Source organism: Tympanuchus pallidicinctus, unplaced genomic scaffold, assembly GCF_026119805.1.
Source record: "Tympanuchus pallidicinctus isolate F22 unplaced genomic scaffold, pur_lepc_1.0 scaffold8, whole genome shotgun sequence".
Taxonomy (NCBI): Eukaryota; Metazoa; Chordata; class Aves; order Galliformes; family Phasianidae; genus Tympanuchus; species Tympanuchus pallidicinctus.
In genome coordinates, this window is record NW_026294802.1 from 29,741,182 (window position 1) to 29,760,557 (window position 19,376).

Sequence of the window (19,376 nt, forward strand, 5' to 3'; positions counted from 1 at the left end):
CCCCGCACACAACTGTCTCATTTATATTGCAGCACTGCCACAAAAGGTCAGAGGAACATTCAATGCTGAGTCATGTAAAAAAAAAAAAAGTCCATAAGTCACTTAAATACGTATTTTTATTTGTAACAAATAAGTATTAAACTGTAAAGTATTTTTGTACAAATTTAATACTTTAATAGCATGATATTTATCGTCTATGTATGTTTTTTTGAAATTCAAACTGTTGCAAATATTTGTATGGAAAAAAACTGTATAAATTGAAATAAACTGTGATTTAAGGGCGTTAAAAAGGTAGTATTGGTCTGCTTTGTTCTTTCCTGACGTGAGAAAAAAATATCATGAGTAATAAGCAAACCCTCCAAATTTTAGTAAAGTCTGTCTGAAGTTTGAGTAAACGTTCAGCTCATTTAATCACAGCAATTACAGTTGCTCAAGTCATGCAGTACAACAAAAAGGAAGTGGCGACGTTATTTGGGTTCTGACTTGGAATGTTACTTCCAAGAACGTTAGCAGATGGGAAGCAACAGCAGCAAGTTCTGCATTGCTTTCAAGTACCGAGTGGGAAAAAGTAGCTGTGTCACTGATTGCATCTTCTGTTTCTCATTTTAACAAGATTAAAATTCGTAAACCATCAAAGCTTAATGCCCATAGTTCTGCCACATTAGAGAAATGTGAATTCCTGTTTGCAAACTTATTATTTGGCTGAAAAGCAAATTGCAGCTTTTGGCACAGCCATAGATTCTAATCAGTACTGCAGCTTTAGGAGATACAGATAAAACCGATAGCTGTGCCTGGAGTGCTCAAACAAAAGAATGCCCGTATATTATTCAGGTGAACCTCTGGATCCTGAGAGCTCCTTCTTTAGGAAAATAAAAGACTGTAATGATTTTTGAGGACTGACACCAAGGAATCTTCTACTAAACACTGAAAATATAAAAGGCTCGCTTTAAAATGCATTTTTCCAAAGAGAAAATGCAGTTACAGGAAGGTTTTTGAAAGTCGTCTGCATACCCAGCTTCTCCTTTCCAGAAACCTTAAACAAAACAGATGTACTCATGAAGAGGACAGTTAATTGTAGGTCAGCTTTTGAAAAGCTTCCTGGGAGTTACTTGCTCCAAAGTTAGGCTCCTGAGTCTGGCAGTCCCAAGTGGGGAGTCTTTTCCTAATGGCTGTCAAAGGAAAAAACACATCATCAGAGTTTGAACCAGAACTAAAATACAGTAACCAAAAACAGCTTCAAAAAAACGAAAGGTCTGCACCCATGACAGCTCCCAGAAATTAGATACAGGAAGATTAAAAAAAACTGATAAGCATGTATTTTGCCCATTAAAATATTTGACAATTTGAAATGTGCCTACTTCAGTGATGGCACTGTATATAAATGTATCGCAGCAGGTCAGCTCCTAACAGCTGACTTCTGTGCAGGAAGGATAAAGCTCCCCAAAAGATCGTTGCAGTCAGCAACACGATCCATAAACTGGCTGCTATTAGATGATAACTTCTTTCTCCTCACTAGCCACATATTACTCTGCCCATGTTGGAAATTATAAATAGCAGAACCATCGTAACAGTATCCAGGCTAATTGCACACAAGAGTTTGTTTTAAGCTTTCCAATATTTGAATTTCAAATACTTTCAAAAGTAAGGAGATACTTACATCCTCAGAATCCTCTGCGTGGCTTTGTTGTCTCTTACACGGACTTATCTGCTGCGAATTACCCATGTGCTCCTTATTGAGATCTGCTGAGCTCTTTAGCTGAATCCTGTCAGTTCCAGGTTCAGGTGGGTCAGGAACATCTCGAATTAAAGAAACAGGCTGAGTCCCAGGCTCTTGACCTGGCCAGCTCGTTGTCAGAGGAGAGGATGTTTGTGGCAGGCAGTTGTTTGTATTTGCAATTGCCTCTCTCAAAAACCTCTGTAAGCGAGTTTTTCTGGGAAAGTTATTGTTAGTGACTGCTTTCCTGAGGTGCATCTCTTCAGCAATAACGTAGACACGGCAGCGTCCTCTGGTCACAGCTGTGTACACGTGCTGCCAGTGCTGACGGCCTGGATTGCCAACCACATAGACAACAGTTTTCTCCTCAGAACCCTGAAATGCATTTCAGAATGCCTTAGCAAATGAACATCTCCATCAAGGAATAAAAAAATAAAAAGGATAGCTTCCAACAGCAGGGAACTTGGAGATACTTATCCTGCATCCAAAGAATTTGAGTTGCTTTGAGACTTTCAGGTGAAAATTAAGTGCCATGCCACAAAGAAAAGCATGAGAAAGTTTTACCACCTGATAGCTTTGTTTTGCTTTGTCTTTTTTTTTTTTTACCTGAAATGTGTGAATAGTTCTGGCCCATGCATGTTTTATATGACAGAGCTTCTTCAGAGCCTTATAGTTCACAGTGTACGTGGAGCCGTATGTGCTGCTGATGGTCAGTAAGCGCTGCTTATTAATTTCTACATCCTAAAGAAATAGCATAACAACACTCAGTGGTAAGCCTGTATTATCAGTTTGATCACAGAATCATAAAATCATAGAATGGCCTGGGTTGAAAAGGACCACAATGATCATCAAGTTTCAACCCCCCTGCCGTGTGCAGGGTCACCAACCACCAGACCAGGCTGCCCAGAGCCACATCCAGCCTGGCCTTGAATGCCTCCAGGGATGGGGCATCCACAGCCTCCTTGGGCAACCTGTTCCCAGTGATTGACCACCCTGAGTGAAAAACTTCCTCCTAATATCTAACCTAAACCTCCCCCCGTCTCAGTTTAAAACCATTCTCTCTTGTCCTATCACTATCCACCCTCATAAACAGTCATTCTCCCTCCTGTTTATACACTCCCTTCAAATATTGAAAGGCCACAATGAGGTCTCCCTGGAGCCTTCTCTTCTCCAAGCTAAACAAGCCCAGTTCCCTCAACCCTTCTTCACAGGAGAGGTGCTCCAGCCCTTTGATCATCTTGATTAACTTCTGTACCTGTGTGTGTCTGTAGTCTGTATTTCTCCAAAACTAAGGTAGCTGCAATGTCAACCAAATGAAACAGTTTCAGGAGACACTAAGCCCAAGAGATCACTATCTTCCACTGACCACATTCAAGGAAAATGCTTGCACTGTACAGGACCTACCCTGAGTCCTGTTAAGTGCAAAAGAAAAAATCCTGTATATGAAGTTTTAATACCCAGAAAACTAAGATTATCCCAGAGCAGCATGAAACGTTACCAGTAAGCCCACTTAACCATTTGCTACCAGAAATGGAGACAAGCTTGCTTTCTTCCACCAACCCTGCACAGTCCTTGCTTCCTATGCACAAACACTGATGCTTCCAGTGCATCTTTTGCTGAGTCAACTCAACTCACAATCCAGGAGAAAAATACATGGGCTTTGTGTTGGTATGTTTATTTGGCAGCTTAGTTTTCTGCTGGGAACTCAAGCAGCAACATTAGCCTTATTCTTTACCTAAGACTGTTTCTACCTACATCAAGAAGACTGCATTTCATTTACAATGCATTCACAATGTATATTTATAGAATTTAGAACAAAAAATGAACTCGCAGCGCTGAACAAAAGAAACCAACTGAAAAACATTTTACAAAAATTACAGAGATAGTTTTGCAATTCCATTGCAAGTCTGCCTCTTTCTTGTAAGAAGGTAGCATTTCACAACAGTTTATCAGGACCATCAGGTATCTATTATAGACTAAACTTTTCAAGTAAAAATTGCACTGCTCTGGGGACTCAAAAAGGAGTGGATCGGATACCATTATTTATTTGCACACGTTCCTGCAGCAACAACTTACATGTGTTATGAAAAATATATCTCCATTGCACAGTCGTTTGCCCTCCTCAGTAGTCTCTGTACTGAGGGTGGTTTCTCCATTTCTGCATTTCTGGTGATCAGGATCCTGTCCAATACCAGGGTCTGGTAAGAGATCCTTGAGGTACGTATTTCTCGTGCAGGAAATCTTGTCATCAACTTGAAATAAAAGTCGTCTTTTATGGTCTCTGGGTCAGAGAAAGAAAAAGTGAGACATATTTACTACATATGCATTTATCATCAGTCAGTATTTCTACTCCTTCTCCTCTCTGTACCTGAGTCAGAATACAGATCTGACTTACACTCAAAACAGTGAACACAACTCACATCTAAAAGGCGTTTCTCAAACTTCTTTCAAGCAAACAAACAAACAAACACCAAAATGCTGCTCCCAAATCAATACATTTCAGTATTGATCTAGAAATAACACAACATGAAGAATAAATAACCTTTTTCTTCAGAGTTGTTTTTATGCCAATTTTATCTACTTAACAATCACTCAAAACTTTGGAAGTCACTGACAATTTAAACAACAGGCAAACAATTTATCCTCTCCCTTTTTAAAGTCCAGGACAAAAATTAAAAGACCAATCAAAGAAATATAATGACCTCTACCATAAATAATCAGGTCTAGAGACAAACAAAAAAGAATTTTCTTTTAGGTTGTGGCCTGTTGTGACACAAAAACAAAGTGAGATTCTGCAAGGCGAAAACTGCCAAGCAGTGGCTTACCTGGTTAAATGGTTTGAATAGTGTTGGCAGCAAAGTTCGTTTATTAGATCACAATCTTGCCTACCATGCAAAACAAGATGGAAAAATCATGATGTACTTAAAGGATAGGAAACACACAGCAATTACATGCAACACCAAGTTAATGTTATAATTAAAAAGCAATGGAGAAAGTCCATCTCAGCTGTGATCTTCCACCATCAACTGAAAACAATCACTGATTCAGAGTCTAAAGATAAAATAGTAACAGTACAGTTTCTTCCAAATAAAAAAAGTGATGTCTTTTAATGCATCCCTAGATTAGCGTGATTCACTGTTCAGATGAAACTGAAGAAAAACTAAAGCCAGGTAAAATATTTTTGGTGGTGGGTGTATTATAGCTAGCCAGGAGATTTGCTCATTTTATATATTTGCCATTTAGAGACCTGGAATTTTAACTTTTAAACACAGATTAAGTACTTAAAAATATATTACAGAAGAATCATTAATAATAGTCTCCTACTTGAATGCAGACTGGAGAGATACCACCGATTTCAGAGTTATTCGATGTTGGCAACACGTGAACTAGCTGAAATGCTCAAATCAGTTTATTTGCACACTGGCAACCTGCAAATAGTATTTTTAATTGCTGAGAAAAGGTACTTCATTAATTCAATTCAATACTTCATTAAAACAAAAGAACACTGCCTCGTTGCCAGCATCACAGCCAGGGTCTCATAGGATCCACTGCAAAACGTCACTGCTTATGTCTGTCCTTGAGATAAACATAAAAGCCAGAAGTGTGGTGTAAAACAATGTGAAGCTTATAGGAAAATCTAGCAGATCTCCATGAAGAGACTGGGGGCAAGAAGCTTAAGAAAAGACACAGGTCTGTTTTTCTAACACTTTCTATGACATTACCACCAGTCTTTCCAGCTCAACATATTCAGATATTTGTAGATTGTGGCTGCTAGCAAGGATTTTTCAGTGTTTGCCTATGTGCCCATTTACCTTCTGAAAGCAAGGAACTGTGACTGTGTGGCATCCTGCAATCCTGGTCCTTCTTTAAGTAAAGCCTTTATGGCAGCTTGCAAGTCTGATTTAGAAGACATAAAAGATAAAGATGAAGAACAAACAGTTTAAGAAAAACATAATTCAGTATGAAATTGCCTTTGCTCATTTCTTGTTTCAGCCCCATTTCTACTTGTTTGAATGCACGATGTTTAAATTGTATTTACATACACTCTCACACACACATATCTTCTCAAAAAGCATCATGCAGTTATCCCACTACAAAAACGGGAGACAGGAGTGACACAACAGATAAAATCTTATTCTTTTAGTAAGTAGTTGCATACATGGTATTTCATGCAGAATCAGGTTTTTATACAGTGCATAAGAGAGGTGTGGATAGAACATCTTAAAACCAGGGCACTATAGATTTCAGTTTCACAGAAGAAGTGTATGTTTAGTACTCTGTTAGCTGAGGAAGTGACTAAAGCAAGATGAGGTGCTTTTGGTTTTTTTTCCAAATCGCAAACTGAAGATTTTTTAAGTGTATAAAGTGGAGGGCCTTCATGCCACTTAGCCAATAAGGGTCAGTGTGGAAGCTGCATTACACCCAATTTGAAATCCAACTGGTGAACTGGAGCTCTACAGCAGATCCTTTGCACCTATGAGTTTTGCTGTATGCACTTACAGAAGGCAAACTTCAAAGTATGAATCTAGCCTTTACACCATACACAAAGCTAAACAAGACTAAAATCTCCCCAAAACGTTCATTCCAGCCTAACAGCCAGTGTTTTACCAAAGGGAAAGTCAAGATCACAACCAGAATGTACACACGTACTATCAGAACCCCCACCAGAAGGCAAAGCAATAAAAATGAATTTCTTCTCAGGGCTTGGCATTGCCAGCTCTTTATTCCAAGCAGAAAATTTCAGCACTTCATCAAATTCAGGAAGCTTCCGGAGAGAGATTCTGGACCGCAGAAAGGAGGGAAAATAGAGAAGAAATATTATTTCCAGTTGAAGTATTCCTCTGGCCTGAAGTTCATCAGTTACAAATTTTAGCCCATATGCCATACAATACATAGGGACGTGGAATAAATCCTAATACATGCAGCACATATGGATATAGATACTAATTTTCAATGAGAAACTGCAACAGAAACAGTGCTACAGATTCTTTAGGCACTTGAGCACAGTTAAAGGACCAGCTCTACTACAAGAAAGCTTACATCCACAAGGAAATCCTACCTTGTTGCATTATCTACAATGAGTTGGGATTCAGCTCTGTGATTAGTTCGCAGTTCCACAGAAAAGCCTCTTGATTTTAAACTATTAAAGATATCAGCTAGCATGTTGCCAGGGTCAATGCTTGGTAGCTGCCTAGTATCACCTAAACAGAATGTGAGTTAGTATTTGTGAGGAGTAACAACAGAACATCTACAGAACCACCAAACAAGCAAAAATAAACAGAAAAAAACCCCTATGGTATTGGAAAGAAACAACCAGAGAAGCACTCAGAGACTCAGCCCTCAACATAGTGTGACACTTTGGAATCCAAGTGTCCACAATTCACATGAAATGAATCTAAGAACCTCATGCATGGGGAATCAGACTGTGGTGTAATTTAAACCTTACATTTTCCCCATTCAGCAATGCCAAAGGAGCATGTTTGATTATGACCATGATCACATCTTGTCCAGACACATTTTGAAAGTTACCTATTTAAAAATGACCACCAAAAAAAGCACTGTAAGAAAGAAGAAAATTGTCATTTTATACTTGTTTTCCTTCTGAATCAAAACAAATTGATGCTAGTGTTAAGGGCCCTATGGAACTTGTCTCCTAACATCTGATTCCTACTATCTTCTTTAGATTCTTTCAGTTCTTTGCAATTCTTGCACTCTGCTGCAAGGTGTGATAAGCCACCACATGGAAGTCACAATACTTTCAGAATCAGACAAAAGACTGCTAAACAGGTAACAGAGACACCGATCCTTTCGTACTGACAGTTGAGTTGGAAAACTCTTGGGGGCTGATTGTTCTAAATCGACTTCATGCATGAGCAGAAATAGCCAAGGAGAGAACAGTGTAACCTTCTGGGCTTTTAAAGAGTCAGCGAGATTAGTTTCAGCTCTGATATTTCTACTGTATTTTGTACATTATTAAATTATATTAAATATTGTCTATTCCTAATTGTTCATTTTTTCCACTTACCTAGAATAATAAGTTTGGCAAGCTGAGCATGCTCACATAAGAGCTTTAAAACTAAGCTAAGAACGTGTACAGACACCAAGCTTCCTTCATCCACAATCAGAACTGTCACAGTAGAAAACTTCCATGGCACTTCTTTTTCAGTCTGCCTCCATGATTTAAAACTATAGATGATCTAGAAACAAATTGAAATAAATCATGCTCTGGCACTAATCAGCTGTGAACTGTCTCATAAAGATAGCCATAGTGTGGTATATTCTAATCTTGTATTTAGAGCTATTGCCTTCAGTTCTGAAATGAACTTTTTGGTACCTGTCGTGAGCTTGGACAACAGAGACTTAAATTCATTAACAAACAGTTGGCTTTCTAAAAAATAAAAATAAAGTTTTACAGTACATATCTGTAAGTAAGAAAACGGTGTAAATGAAATTCATCTCATCATCCAACCCCAGGCTGCTCATCTCCTCACATATGTGCAGGTATTAATAGGATTGCTTGCAATTGGGAAACAGCTTTGCCAGCTAAGGAGGTATTTCTGTTCTTACATCTGAAACAGACTATAAAACTGTATGATAAAACCAGGAGCTAAAAAGACCAGATACCCTAGAAAGGCACATATTTGATATATGTAAAAGAGAAAAAAGTTACAGCAAACAATGTATTCCAAATGCCTCATTTATGGTTTCCCAAAATGTTACACTGATATTCAGATGCTGGCCAGCTGTACCTAAACATTATCACTAATAGCTAAAAACTCTTAAGGAAACTTCAGTAAAAAGCTTTCTTCCAAAACAAGAATCAACAGAGTCTATAGGTCTGTTGTGACGTTGTTAAAAAAGAGGAAAAGATCCTCACCTGATGCAGAGTGTATGCAGGAAGCTTGGTTTTCTCACTCAAAAGGCTTGCTGCCCTCCCTGTGGGTGCAGTAAACAGAACATTCAAGGGATTTTTTGAGCAAGTGTCCTCTGACTCCCAATGACGATCAAAAGTATCCCACTCCTCAGACACATCCAGGTCTTCCTCAAAGTCCTTAGAAGCAGCTTCCACTTCTTTTTCTATCTGCTTTAAGTGCCGAAAAAGGCTGCTAACAATTGTACTCTTCCCACAGCCTCCTTTCCCACTTATGATTGTGACAGGATTAGAACAAATCTTCTCTATAGCGATCACCTGATCTAGGTCTACCTCTGCTTTACTTTGGGTACCAGATGTAGATGCCACTTCCCTTTCAGGGAACTGATTTTCACAGTGATGATTGTCTGGATTATCTTCCTTCAGATGTTCCACTTCATGAGCCTGGATACCATGCGTTTTGCTGTCTACAACTTCTCTTGACATCTCAGAAGCGTTAAGTATTTTTCTCACATCAACATCTAGTTGCCAGGAGCATTTTGACAGAAGATCACCTATACACATCGCAATGTCTTTTTCAGATTTGTAAAGATGAGGCAGAAACACCAGTGTCTTCTCCCTAATCACTATATTCTCATCTTTCAGAAATTCCAGAGATTGCCAAGCACCCTCAATGGACATATCTTCCGATACAAAACGAGTTAATTCATCCTGATCCTCGTAAGTGTGTCCCATTTCTCTGCAGTGTTTCTTGAGTTTATTATACAGAATCAAAGCATTCTTCTGCAAGTCAGGAATCTTCCAGAGGAGGTGTTCACACTGACGGAAGGCATCCCACGTTGCCTCACAGTAAGAAAGATTCAGTTCCCTGTAAGTAATCTTCTCCCCCAAAAGAATCAAAGCAAACATTTATTTCAGATATATTACTTTCACTCTTGCTGATCACCATTCCTCTGAGTATACGCAACTTGCAAAACAATCAAAGTGGGCATCAGCAAAACCTCTTGGTGGAAAGGATGTGACACACTGAAATAGACTGGATAGGTAGCTGAGTCTCTGAAACTGGAGGTTTCTAGAGACAAGTCAGAACAGATGTGAGCAAAAGCTTGTGAGGCTGAAGCAGATATTAACAAGTCACATTTCTTAACTACTCAGCTTTAGTTCACATCGAAAGTAGACGCGCACTAAGGCGAGGCACAGCGGCAAAGTAGCACAGCAAGTGCAGTTGGTGCCAGTAAAGGACACCAAGAAGGTAAGAGGTGACCACAAGTCCCATAATATTAAAAAGAAGAATACCACAAACCAGATGATCTCTTAAAGTGTAACTTCTCTACCTTTGCTATGAAAGCATGCTCTTGTTCTATGCATTAAGAACAGAAAAACTCCACTTGCTGGTATAAACTTGGAAAGCAGATTTATGAATTTTAGATTGTTCTTAAAGTTCTCACTTTCAGCCTGGCTTAATTTTCTATTTCCTATTGGAAGGACTAAGCAAAACATTGCAACATAATAGATTTTTAAATCTTTGCAGATTGATTAACCACAGAACAACTGGAAAAAAAAAAAACTGCTCAAACTGAGCACAGTAAATCATGCAGTTCAAAATGAACTAAGCTTAGCTCCCAGAAATGCCCCACTAATAAAGTGAACATCATCAAAAGGGTACTGTGTTCTAAAGATGAAATGTAACAAACACCGCATTTTTTACCCTTCTTAACATTACTTACCCTGCTGAATCCAAGTTTCCAGGGCTCGTTTTTTAATATTTCATCCAACTTTGTTAGTATCTCATCTTCAAAATGTACCGTCTCACCATCCGTATCATCATTTTCAGTCCTTCTTTGCCAGCACACCGTATCCAAAAGAGAGCAAAAATGGCGCGGCAGAAGAGTAGGCAAGAATTCCAGTATCATAGGGTAAGTCAGGGCTACCAACACTGCCTTCCCTGCAACTGTAGGCACCATAAACCATAAATTTGAAGCAATATCCAAAAATATTTGCAAAGATAGATTAAAGTGACTCTGGCTTTTATCCTTCTGCCTCCCATATATCCAAAGCATCTCTAATTTCTTGCAGTTTCTCACTCTTCGTAAGCCCTTTCAAATTCTTTTTTAAGTCTGTTCTCTCTGAACTGCTTTTGGAAACAAAGTGAACAGAAAAACTACAGCTCAATGTACTCGTTTGGAAAATGCGCATCATACATTTGGTTTAAACTACACGCTCAATGGCATCTTGTAGAAAGTCCTTTCAGACCTCATTGGGCAATTTTCATACATGTGTTCAGACAAATGTTTAAAATCCAGAACAAGAAAACAGGCTTCTAAGTCTGTAATATCAGATCAGCACAGAAACTTAGGAAAGCCAGTGGGGAAAGGCAGTGGGGAACAGTTTTCTCAATGACCCCAAACTTAAGTAATCACTTCACGGCTTGAAGAATGAACTACAATAGTAGCAACATGACCTATGGAGTGGGGCAGTAGTTGTTTGCCCAAATAAAGAGAAAAAATAAAGTTTAATTAGTAACAAACTAATTTAAGTTGGATATTAGGGAAAAATCTGCCAACTGCAAAAACAGAGAACAGCATACTTATGCTCACTGCGCAATCTTTTTCACAAGTAAGTACCAACATATTAAACAATCAGAAGTGATCCACATATCCCATGACAACTCATGTAGAGTTCTAGATCAGAGCTCTATGATCAGAAATCAGACCAGAGCTCCAATCAGTACACAGGCCAATCTCTTCAAAGTCATGGAAAGATGTGAAGTCTGTAAGCAGTACTAAGAATTTGTCTATCATCACAAAAACAAAATAAAAAGTCCACAGAATTGTGAAAATTTTCCTCACATACATGATTTGGAGGAAAGTCAGCTCAGATCTAACAGAAGCTATGAACTCTCTTATCTCACACAACCTGACTTCCAGAACTGTAACCTCCAACCTGTAGTCCAGTAACCAAGTAAGTAGTGGAAGACTTCATTTATAGTCTGGTCCCACACACCAAATGCCTGTTAGTGGTTTGCATATTTTATGTGTGCAGATAGAACACTTAAGTTGAGTCACAGTATCAGAAGGAACAGAATAGATGTTTGCTTCAGAAGCATACTACTGATTCAGTCACTAACACTCATATACTCACAACATCATCATTCCCACCAGGATCCTCAGTACACCTGAAATGTCTCCATGTGGAGACACTCCAGTGTTTCCCCACTTTGCTCCCCAGCCTGCTGATGGGAGGAGTTCAAATTCACCCATTAGCTCATAAAACTCAAAATATCACATGATATACCTACCTGATTTCCAAACGTAGTATAAGATATCAAAATCCTTAGTGTCTCCTTGTTTCTTCCCTGTCGATAAGTGCGCAACTTGGAATTGTTTTAGTTTTTCTTCAAGATTTTCAAAACTTAGTGTAGATTTTGCAGGTAGCCAGGCAAAAAACAACTTCTTAAAATACTCTGGAACTCCACATTCCTTGAGAAAAAGTGAGAAGACTTCTCGGTTGTTGTCTTCTATATTGGTTCGAAGAAAATAGGATGGATATCCCTGAACGAAATACTTTGACCCCCCTTTTTTAACTTTAACATTAACTGTCCACCAGGGGCCAACTAATGGAAAACGTCCAACTACTTCATATTCCTTTTTGGAGCTCTCTTGTATAATAGCTGAAACATCAAGAAGAAAAATAAATGCACTGTTACTGCTAGCCGTAAAAAATAAAAGTTTACTTTAGTTGGGAGAGTTTTGGTTATCATTGAACATCTTGGCTTGGAAGGGACCTCAAAGAACATCTACTTCCAACCCCCTGCTGCAGGCAGGGTTGCCACCCACTAAATCAGACACTAGATCAAGCTGTCCAGGAAGATTATTTTTATCTTTTGTACAGTAAATTACAGCAATAAAAGGAAAGAAACACAAGTTTTCATGAAAATCCTAATGTCAGTCTTGTCGGTAGTATTTAAAAATGAAATTACAACCAACCTGAGAAACAAGAACTAAAACGGCTTCTCTAAGTGTGAGAACTACAAAATTAAGTGTAAGAATATTTTTCTAATCAGTTAAAGATGTTAACATATAGTTTAACATCTAGCTTATACCATATATACCAAGATAGATTGAAATTCTGGACAAGCTTGTCACAAAGCACGGTAGAGCAACAGGACTGGAGGGAATGGCCTCAAGCTGTGCCAGGGGAGATTCAGGTTGGACGTTAGGAAATACTTCTTCCCTGATGGAGTAGCCAGGTGTCGAATGGGCAGCTCAAGGAAAATGGTGGAGTCACCGACCCTGGAAGTGTTGGAGAAACTTTCAGACTTTGTACTGAGGGACATAGTTTAGTGAGAAATACTGGTGGTAGATGGCTATGGGGATGGGGTGATCTTGGAGGTCTTTTCCAACCTTGGTGATCCTATGGTTCTACATACCACAATGCCTGCATGCTCTTTTCATGTATTTGCATGCCAAATACTTCCTGCACGTGAGCCAACCAAAACGCATGCAAGCACCAGCTTAAAACAACCGTGGCATTCTTCACCACTCGCTGCGCTCCTCTTTCCACCCTCACTCCCTCAGCAGAAACTCTTCCTTGCTCAGCCGCAGCATCAGAGCTCGACTCCAAGACAACGTTTCCATTTATTTCCCCTCCCTGCTGCTCAGAAGAATTTAGCAACGTTTCAAACAGTGCAGGGATAAGAAGTGTCTAATGGGAAGGAGTTGCTCTGACGTCCACCTGTGGGAGGAGCAGACCTAAGGCCAACTATGGTTAGTCATGCTGCGGGGGCTCTGGGCGTGCCATGGAGCGCAGGTGTCCCAGCTCACTGCAGGGCGGTCGATGGCCTTTAAGGGTCCCTTCCGACTCAAACGATCCTATATCACTCCTCCACGTCATTACGGTAATTAATTAATTGGCCGTTATGTGCACTGCAGATCCACATGAGTACAGAAGGCACTGCGCCTCCTTACGAAATCAGAAACCGGGGAAGGACAGTGAGCCCGGACGGGCTACCTTTCTACGTGACAGCTAACAGTCACCACAAAGCCCGGCCCAAGCAGCGCGGCTGCCCGCTTAGGCTCCGCGCCGCCGCCATGCCGGAGCAGGGCCTGCCGTTCCATCGCCCACAACTCCGTGCCGGGCTCCCGCTCTCCCTCCCGCTTCCCCTCACCGGCTCGGCGCGGGGGCAGGGCGGCCGCCAGCTCCCTCCCGGAAGCCTCCAGCAGCGCGGCCTCCGCCAAGTGCGGCTCCTCCTCGACCTCTTCGTCCTCCTCGTCCTCCGAGCCCTCGGCCGCCCGCCGCGGAGGCAGCAGCACCCCCCACAGCTCCGCCGGCGCCCCGCGCCCCGTGCCTGCCATGTCGCGCCGCGGAAAGGAACGGGGCGGGGACGGCGGGCGGTGCGGGGTGCGCGGCCCCGCTCCCCTCCCTGCGGCGGTGGAACTCGCGGAACCGCCGGGTCTTCACCTGAGATCTCCACCGTATCCGATACATTTCACCTCGCTGCACCCCTCCCCCACGCAGGATAATGTTTTGCATAACCGATGTGCGAGTTTTTCATGAGATCCTCGCTTAAAGCCACCTGCACGTCCCTGCGGTGCAGCCCGGGATACATGGCGGCTCCAGGTTTCGCTTTCACTTTTAACGCAGATCTTTGTGTTTCCTGAAACTTTGCCGAAGAGCAGCTCGTTGCACGCCGTGGAGGAAAATCCCGAGCCATAACACGTTCACCATCGATCTAACAGGACCACAGAATCACAGGGACCTCAAGACACTATCGAATCCAACCCACTGCTAAAGCACGGTCCCTACCACAGGTCACACAGGTCCTACACACTGGCAGAAAATCCCCCTATTCCCTGCTGGAAGCAGCTGGTGTATGATGTTCTAAAGAAACTACCACTACTTACTAGTTAATATGTTTATCTGTGCTAGGTTATTATGTAGCACACCTTCTTTAACAGGAACCCCATCCTTTCACTACTGCCTGCTCACCTCATCCAGTGAATAGGTGTTTTCATCAGAGTTACACTGAGTTTGCTTAATACAGTGGTTTGGAACCAGCACAACCAGCCAACAAGCTCCTTGCTTTCTTCCTCTGTAGAAAACGGAGGAGCCTCCAGCTCCATCACATGCTGTCTCTCTGTGGTTCTCTGCCTCTTCCCCATTTCTGGAAACACTGCCTATGTTACTGTGCCAAGTACTGTCTAAAAAAAGAAAGAGATCTGTAAACACGACTCCAGATTTTGAAAACCAGCAAGTTGTCTTGAAATAGTCCTTTCTGATTTCTGTCCAAGTCAACTTTAAACAATAGTGTTCTTTTTCCAGCCTAAATTCACAGGTAATGAAATTACTCCATTATTTAGCAGGCTGAGAAAAAGTGACCTATGTGGTCAGGACAGTCACATTCAAGTTCCTTTAAACAATTCTAAGCATTAGCTCAGGGAAGTGCTTAGCAGTGTTATACAGTGATACATTGGTGGTTTAAAATACTTCTTTCCTGTGAAAAAACAATCAGCTCTATGTTTGTGAAAGTGAAACTGCATGTCTGAGTGCCCTGACTAATGGAAATACCATTACCCAGCGTTGGATATGTCAGCCTTGATTTTTGAAACTGTAACTATTTGCTGCTTAGGTGAAATGAGATCAGTTTTGCAAAGCGCTGAGAATCAAAGGATCTTTTGGAAAATTTGGGACAAAATAATTTTGTTCATGGTGAAGCCAAGCTAAGGTCCACATCTGTTTGATTCTCATTCTTCCCCTTACTCAATACTGCTGCCTGTGCAGTAAGAGACAGAAACTAGAGTAAATTCTTTATGTTATGAACTCAATGGTACAAGAAGGATTTCACTCCAGAAAGTCCTATTACAAGACTGAAAAATATAAAAATCAATGAGCAGTTGTATAGATGTAGACATTTACATCTATGTGCATTTGGCAATAAAAACCAGGTGAATGTAAGACCAGGAAATTCAGTCAAAAATTACTCTGTTGTGAAGGTTTTGAATCATAGTTTGAAAAATACTTTGAAATCTTAGATCAGCTTTGGGTCTGGCTATCCCTCCATTATGTCTCACTTTAAATTCTACTCCAAAAGCCAAGAATGTATAGTAAAAGGAAAGCACGCTTTGACAGCCCTATGAATTTACCTCCTAATGCACTGTAATATCACTGCCATGATAATTCATGACTCTCAGAGCATAATCTGACATGACACTAAAGAGGTTATTACTCTTCCCTCCATGGGGAAAGATATATTTATAAATTTGAATACAATATTGCTGCATTCAGCAGGAAAAAATCCAAAGCCCCAAAGCAGCCACAGTGAACAAGGAGAGACCGTTGTGCTGCCCCTTCCTACTTCATGTCCTGACATACAGTAGCAAGTTCTCCCTTAATCAAAAGAATGCACATATAAATCCTCATCCTTTAAATAGATACATGAAATTCCACTCTGAAAATGATTTTCAGAACATTCTGGTAGGTGCCATTCATAGCATTTATATAGAATCATAGAACGGCTTAGGTTGGAGAGTATTCATAGGCAGGATTGCCAGTCGCTGGATCAGATTGCCCAGCGACCTTTGAATGCCTCCAGAGATGGGGCATCCTTTAACCTCTCTGTGCAATGGAACCTCTCTGTTCCAGTGTGTCACCACCCTCTGAATAAAAATTTTATTCCTGACATCTAACCTTAATCTCTCCTCATTTAGTTTGGAGCCATACCCCATGTCCTATCACTATCAGACTGTGTAAAAAGTCAATCCACCCCACCTTACCTCTCGATGATAATTCCAAAAGGCATAGACTTTAGACTCTGTATTTAGACCTTAGACTCTGTATTTTGTTTGCCAGTCTAACTTGGAAACCCTCTAAGCAATCTGAGACATGATTAGACACCTAATTACAGGCAAATGAGTTGAGCCCTGGTACTTGATATAGCGTGAGTTAAATCACTCACCAGAAGCCACTGACTATGCTGACTAATAGTCTGTGGAAGTCTTTCTGCAACTCTGAGTTAGGATTCTAAGGTTCTATTTAGCTGATGGAGTGCATAGTGTTAATGCCAGTGTCTGGAATCAAGTAAGAAGGTTTCCTAAGTGTTTACCATCCAGAAGCATCTGCAAGACTTCACATGAAAGAATGTGGTGTGTGAAAGTAGGAGGGAGGGGGAGCAGAGAGAGGTTTGAACTTTCATTCCTCATGGGATGGAAGGATTTCATTTTTTCCCTCTATTTTGTCAGAATGCCATAGAGGAAATATCCCTACATCAATATTTTTGAGGAAGGGCAATTACAGACAGCAGAGCAGCTGCCTTTTGAGATGCTGATTCAAGTGCTCGATCAACACTGAGTCATCCATGCTTTTAGTAATGAGCTCCCTGGAAGACAACAGGAATCCCAGAAGTTGTCAGCTACTATTATAATGATCTAACTGTAGGTGGATTTTGGGACACAGGGCTCCCTTAAACAGATGCCAACATACAGGAGCTTCTGGTGGATGGTAGCTTGTGGGAAGTGGCTCTTAGCTTTCTGCAGATACATTAAAGTTGCTAATTAACAGAGTTTCTCATGTGAATTCTCTTCACATCTGCCACAGACATTGTTCTTTTTCACAGACAAGGAAATTCAGAAGATATCAAAAAAGTCCACAGATGAGATACATTCGTCTCACGGGCTGTGTTATGAATTGAGGTAGCAGGGCTTGAGTCATATGTAACATCAGGGGAAAAAATAGGACTGTTAAAAGAATTTTGTATTACAGCATGCTTAATTATCATACAGAAAAGAGGCTTTCAGAAAACTTGAGGACTGTAGGACAAGTCTTGTTGCCCAGGGCAGATACAGTGTTTTGACTTGAAAATATGCCAGTATAAGCCATACCATTAGTAATAGTATTCAACTTTGCTTGGAAAACTTGCCTGGCATGACAGAGCTTTAGGAAGCAAAACAAGTTCTTTACATTTAATTCAATGTGCAGGGATAGGACCACTGCCTATTAAAAGCTTCAGAAAAATCTAAAAATGAAAACAATCTTCTCATTTTCCAGAACACAGATAAAGCCTTGATGCCATGTGCAGAGCAAATGCTTTGAAATAGATACCTTAAAATCCTACTTTGAAAGATCTGTTCCTAAAAAGTAGAGGAGAAGCAAACATGGTTAGTAATGTCATAAAGTCTACAGTCCATTTAGTCCTCCATTTAATGCTCCATAAAGAAATCCCTTTTTAAAAGTTCAGCAATTACTATTTTTGTGCTTTGGCTTCTTTTCTTAACTTTGTGCTGTCTCTCAGCATCTCATCAGGGGGACGTGAAATTTAAAATAAAAGCCAGAATCACTATATCAAATAAAAAAGAAGAGAGGTCTCTTTCCTCTTTCTCCCTAAGGCCACAAAATGTTGGCCACTCCTGGCACATCTGTACAGAAAGAAGGCCTCTTTACAGAATCACAGAACAGCCTGGGTTGGAAGGGACCCCAAGAACCATGAATCTCCAGCCCAGTCACCACATGCAGGGCCACCAGCCTCCCCATTTAATACTAGTCCAGGCTGCCCAGGGCCCCATCCAACCTGGCCTTGAACACCTCCAGGGATGGGGCATCCACAACCTCTCTGGGCAGCCTGTGCCAGCACCTCACCACTGCCATAGTAAAGAACTTCCTTCTGACAACCAACCTGAATCTTTCCTCCTTCAACTTGAAACCATTTCCCCTTGTCCTGCCATTATCTACCCTGTAACGTATGTGCACTCTGTTGCAGAGCATTAAAAGCTGGTATTGTTTTCTTTTTTTTCTGTCTGACAGGAGAAAAAGAGCCCCCCTAACAGACAAGAAAAAATTTCTGGATAGAATGGTTGTTACTACAGACATAAAAAAGTCTAACTATTTTTGTAATTAAATGTATCTCTACAAAGACTTTTGCTTGAATATACTCCATTCATTCAGCAGACTCCTTGCCATGCTTACAGGTTTGCATCTCTCATGAGAGAGTTCTGAAACTGTTATACAGTTCTCCAGGAACAGATAAAATCTCCTTTAACAGCATTTTGTTGTGGATAATACTTTGCAGCGCTGTTTCTCAAACAGCTGTATCTTGGTAGCTTATTAAAAAAATCCACATTATCCCAGTGTGTTCCATTAATGAAAAAGCTGAAGAAAAACAGAAGGAAAAGAAGAAAGCAAAAAAAAAAAAAAAAAAATCACTGCAAATGAAAGAACAGCCTTCCTATGGAATTCCTGAAATCCCCCAGTGCTACTTGTAATGAAAGTCGGTGATAATAATGACCATGGGATAATGTTTTGTTCAGCTTTTTTTCTTGAGGGTCCTGTCACAATGAATGGTTTGGAGGAGAAATGGTTTGTGAACTGCAGAAACCTGGGTTGTTGCTTTTTTTTTTGCAGGAGAATCTAAGACTGTTCATTCATGCTTGTAGCATACAGAGCTATGTTGTTCTGTAATGATATAATCATCTCTACACTTCTAGTGAACAAAACAGCAAAGACCTAGTTAATAAAATCAAATCAAAATAAATTTTTAAAAAAGAGAGGCCTCTTTTGATTAAATCATACAGAAGGATGTAAACAAAAAATGTAAATATAAAAAATAGTAAATATTTTTTTCAGCACTTACATACTTGTTCATTTTTGCTTTCTGAGGCTATTTGTCTGAACAGTGAAAAATGAAAGGAGGGCACGTTTCCTTCAGGATTTCTGTAATGATTTTGTATATTCAGCCCTTAAAGGTATTTTTTTGCTGTTTTCCTAAGCAGAAGAGACACCCTCGTGCCAGCACGATGGCTG

The 19,376-nt window shown here is 40.5% G+C and overlaps 2 protein-coding genes across 3 annotated transcripts in view; one reads left to right on the forward strand and one right to left on the reverse strand.

Moving 5' to 3' along the window:
* Positions 1 to 19,376, forward strand: part of LLPH (LLP homolog, long-term synaptic facilitation factor) — a 414,220-nt gene that overhangs the window by 353,428 nt on the left and 41,416 nt on the right. The gene's annotated exons all lie outside the window — the stretch shown is intronic.
* On the reverse strand, positions 99 to 13,956 carry HELB (DNA helicase B). 2 transcript variants are annotated; one of them, XM_052669105.1, is made up of 13 exons: positions 13,753 to 13,956; positions 11,884 to 12,255; positions 10,313 to 10,536; positions 8,592 to 9,464; positions 7,740 to 7,911; positions 6,774 to 6,915; positions 6,365 to 6,495; positions 5,527 to 5,611; positions 4,540 to 4,599; positions 3,791 to 3,995; positions 2,321 to 2,455; positions 1,658 to 2,089; positions 99 to 1,169 (listed from the first exon to the last, which is right to left on the reverse strand). In XM_052669105.1, the coding sequence occupies exons 1-13, from the start codon at positions 13,937 to 13,939 to the stop codon at positions 1,080 to 1,082; spliced, it is 3,108 nt and encodes a 1,035-aa protein (XP_052525065.1). In that variant the 5' UTR covers positions 13,940 to 13,956; the 3' UTR covers positions 99 to 1,079. The 2 variants fall into 2 exon arrangements, with proteins under 2 accessions (XP_052525065.1, XP_052525066.1); XM_052669106.1 differs by lacking the exons at positions 6,365 to 6,495; positions 6,774 to 6,915.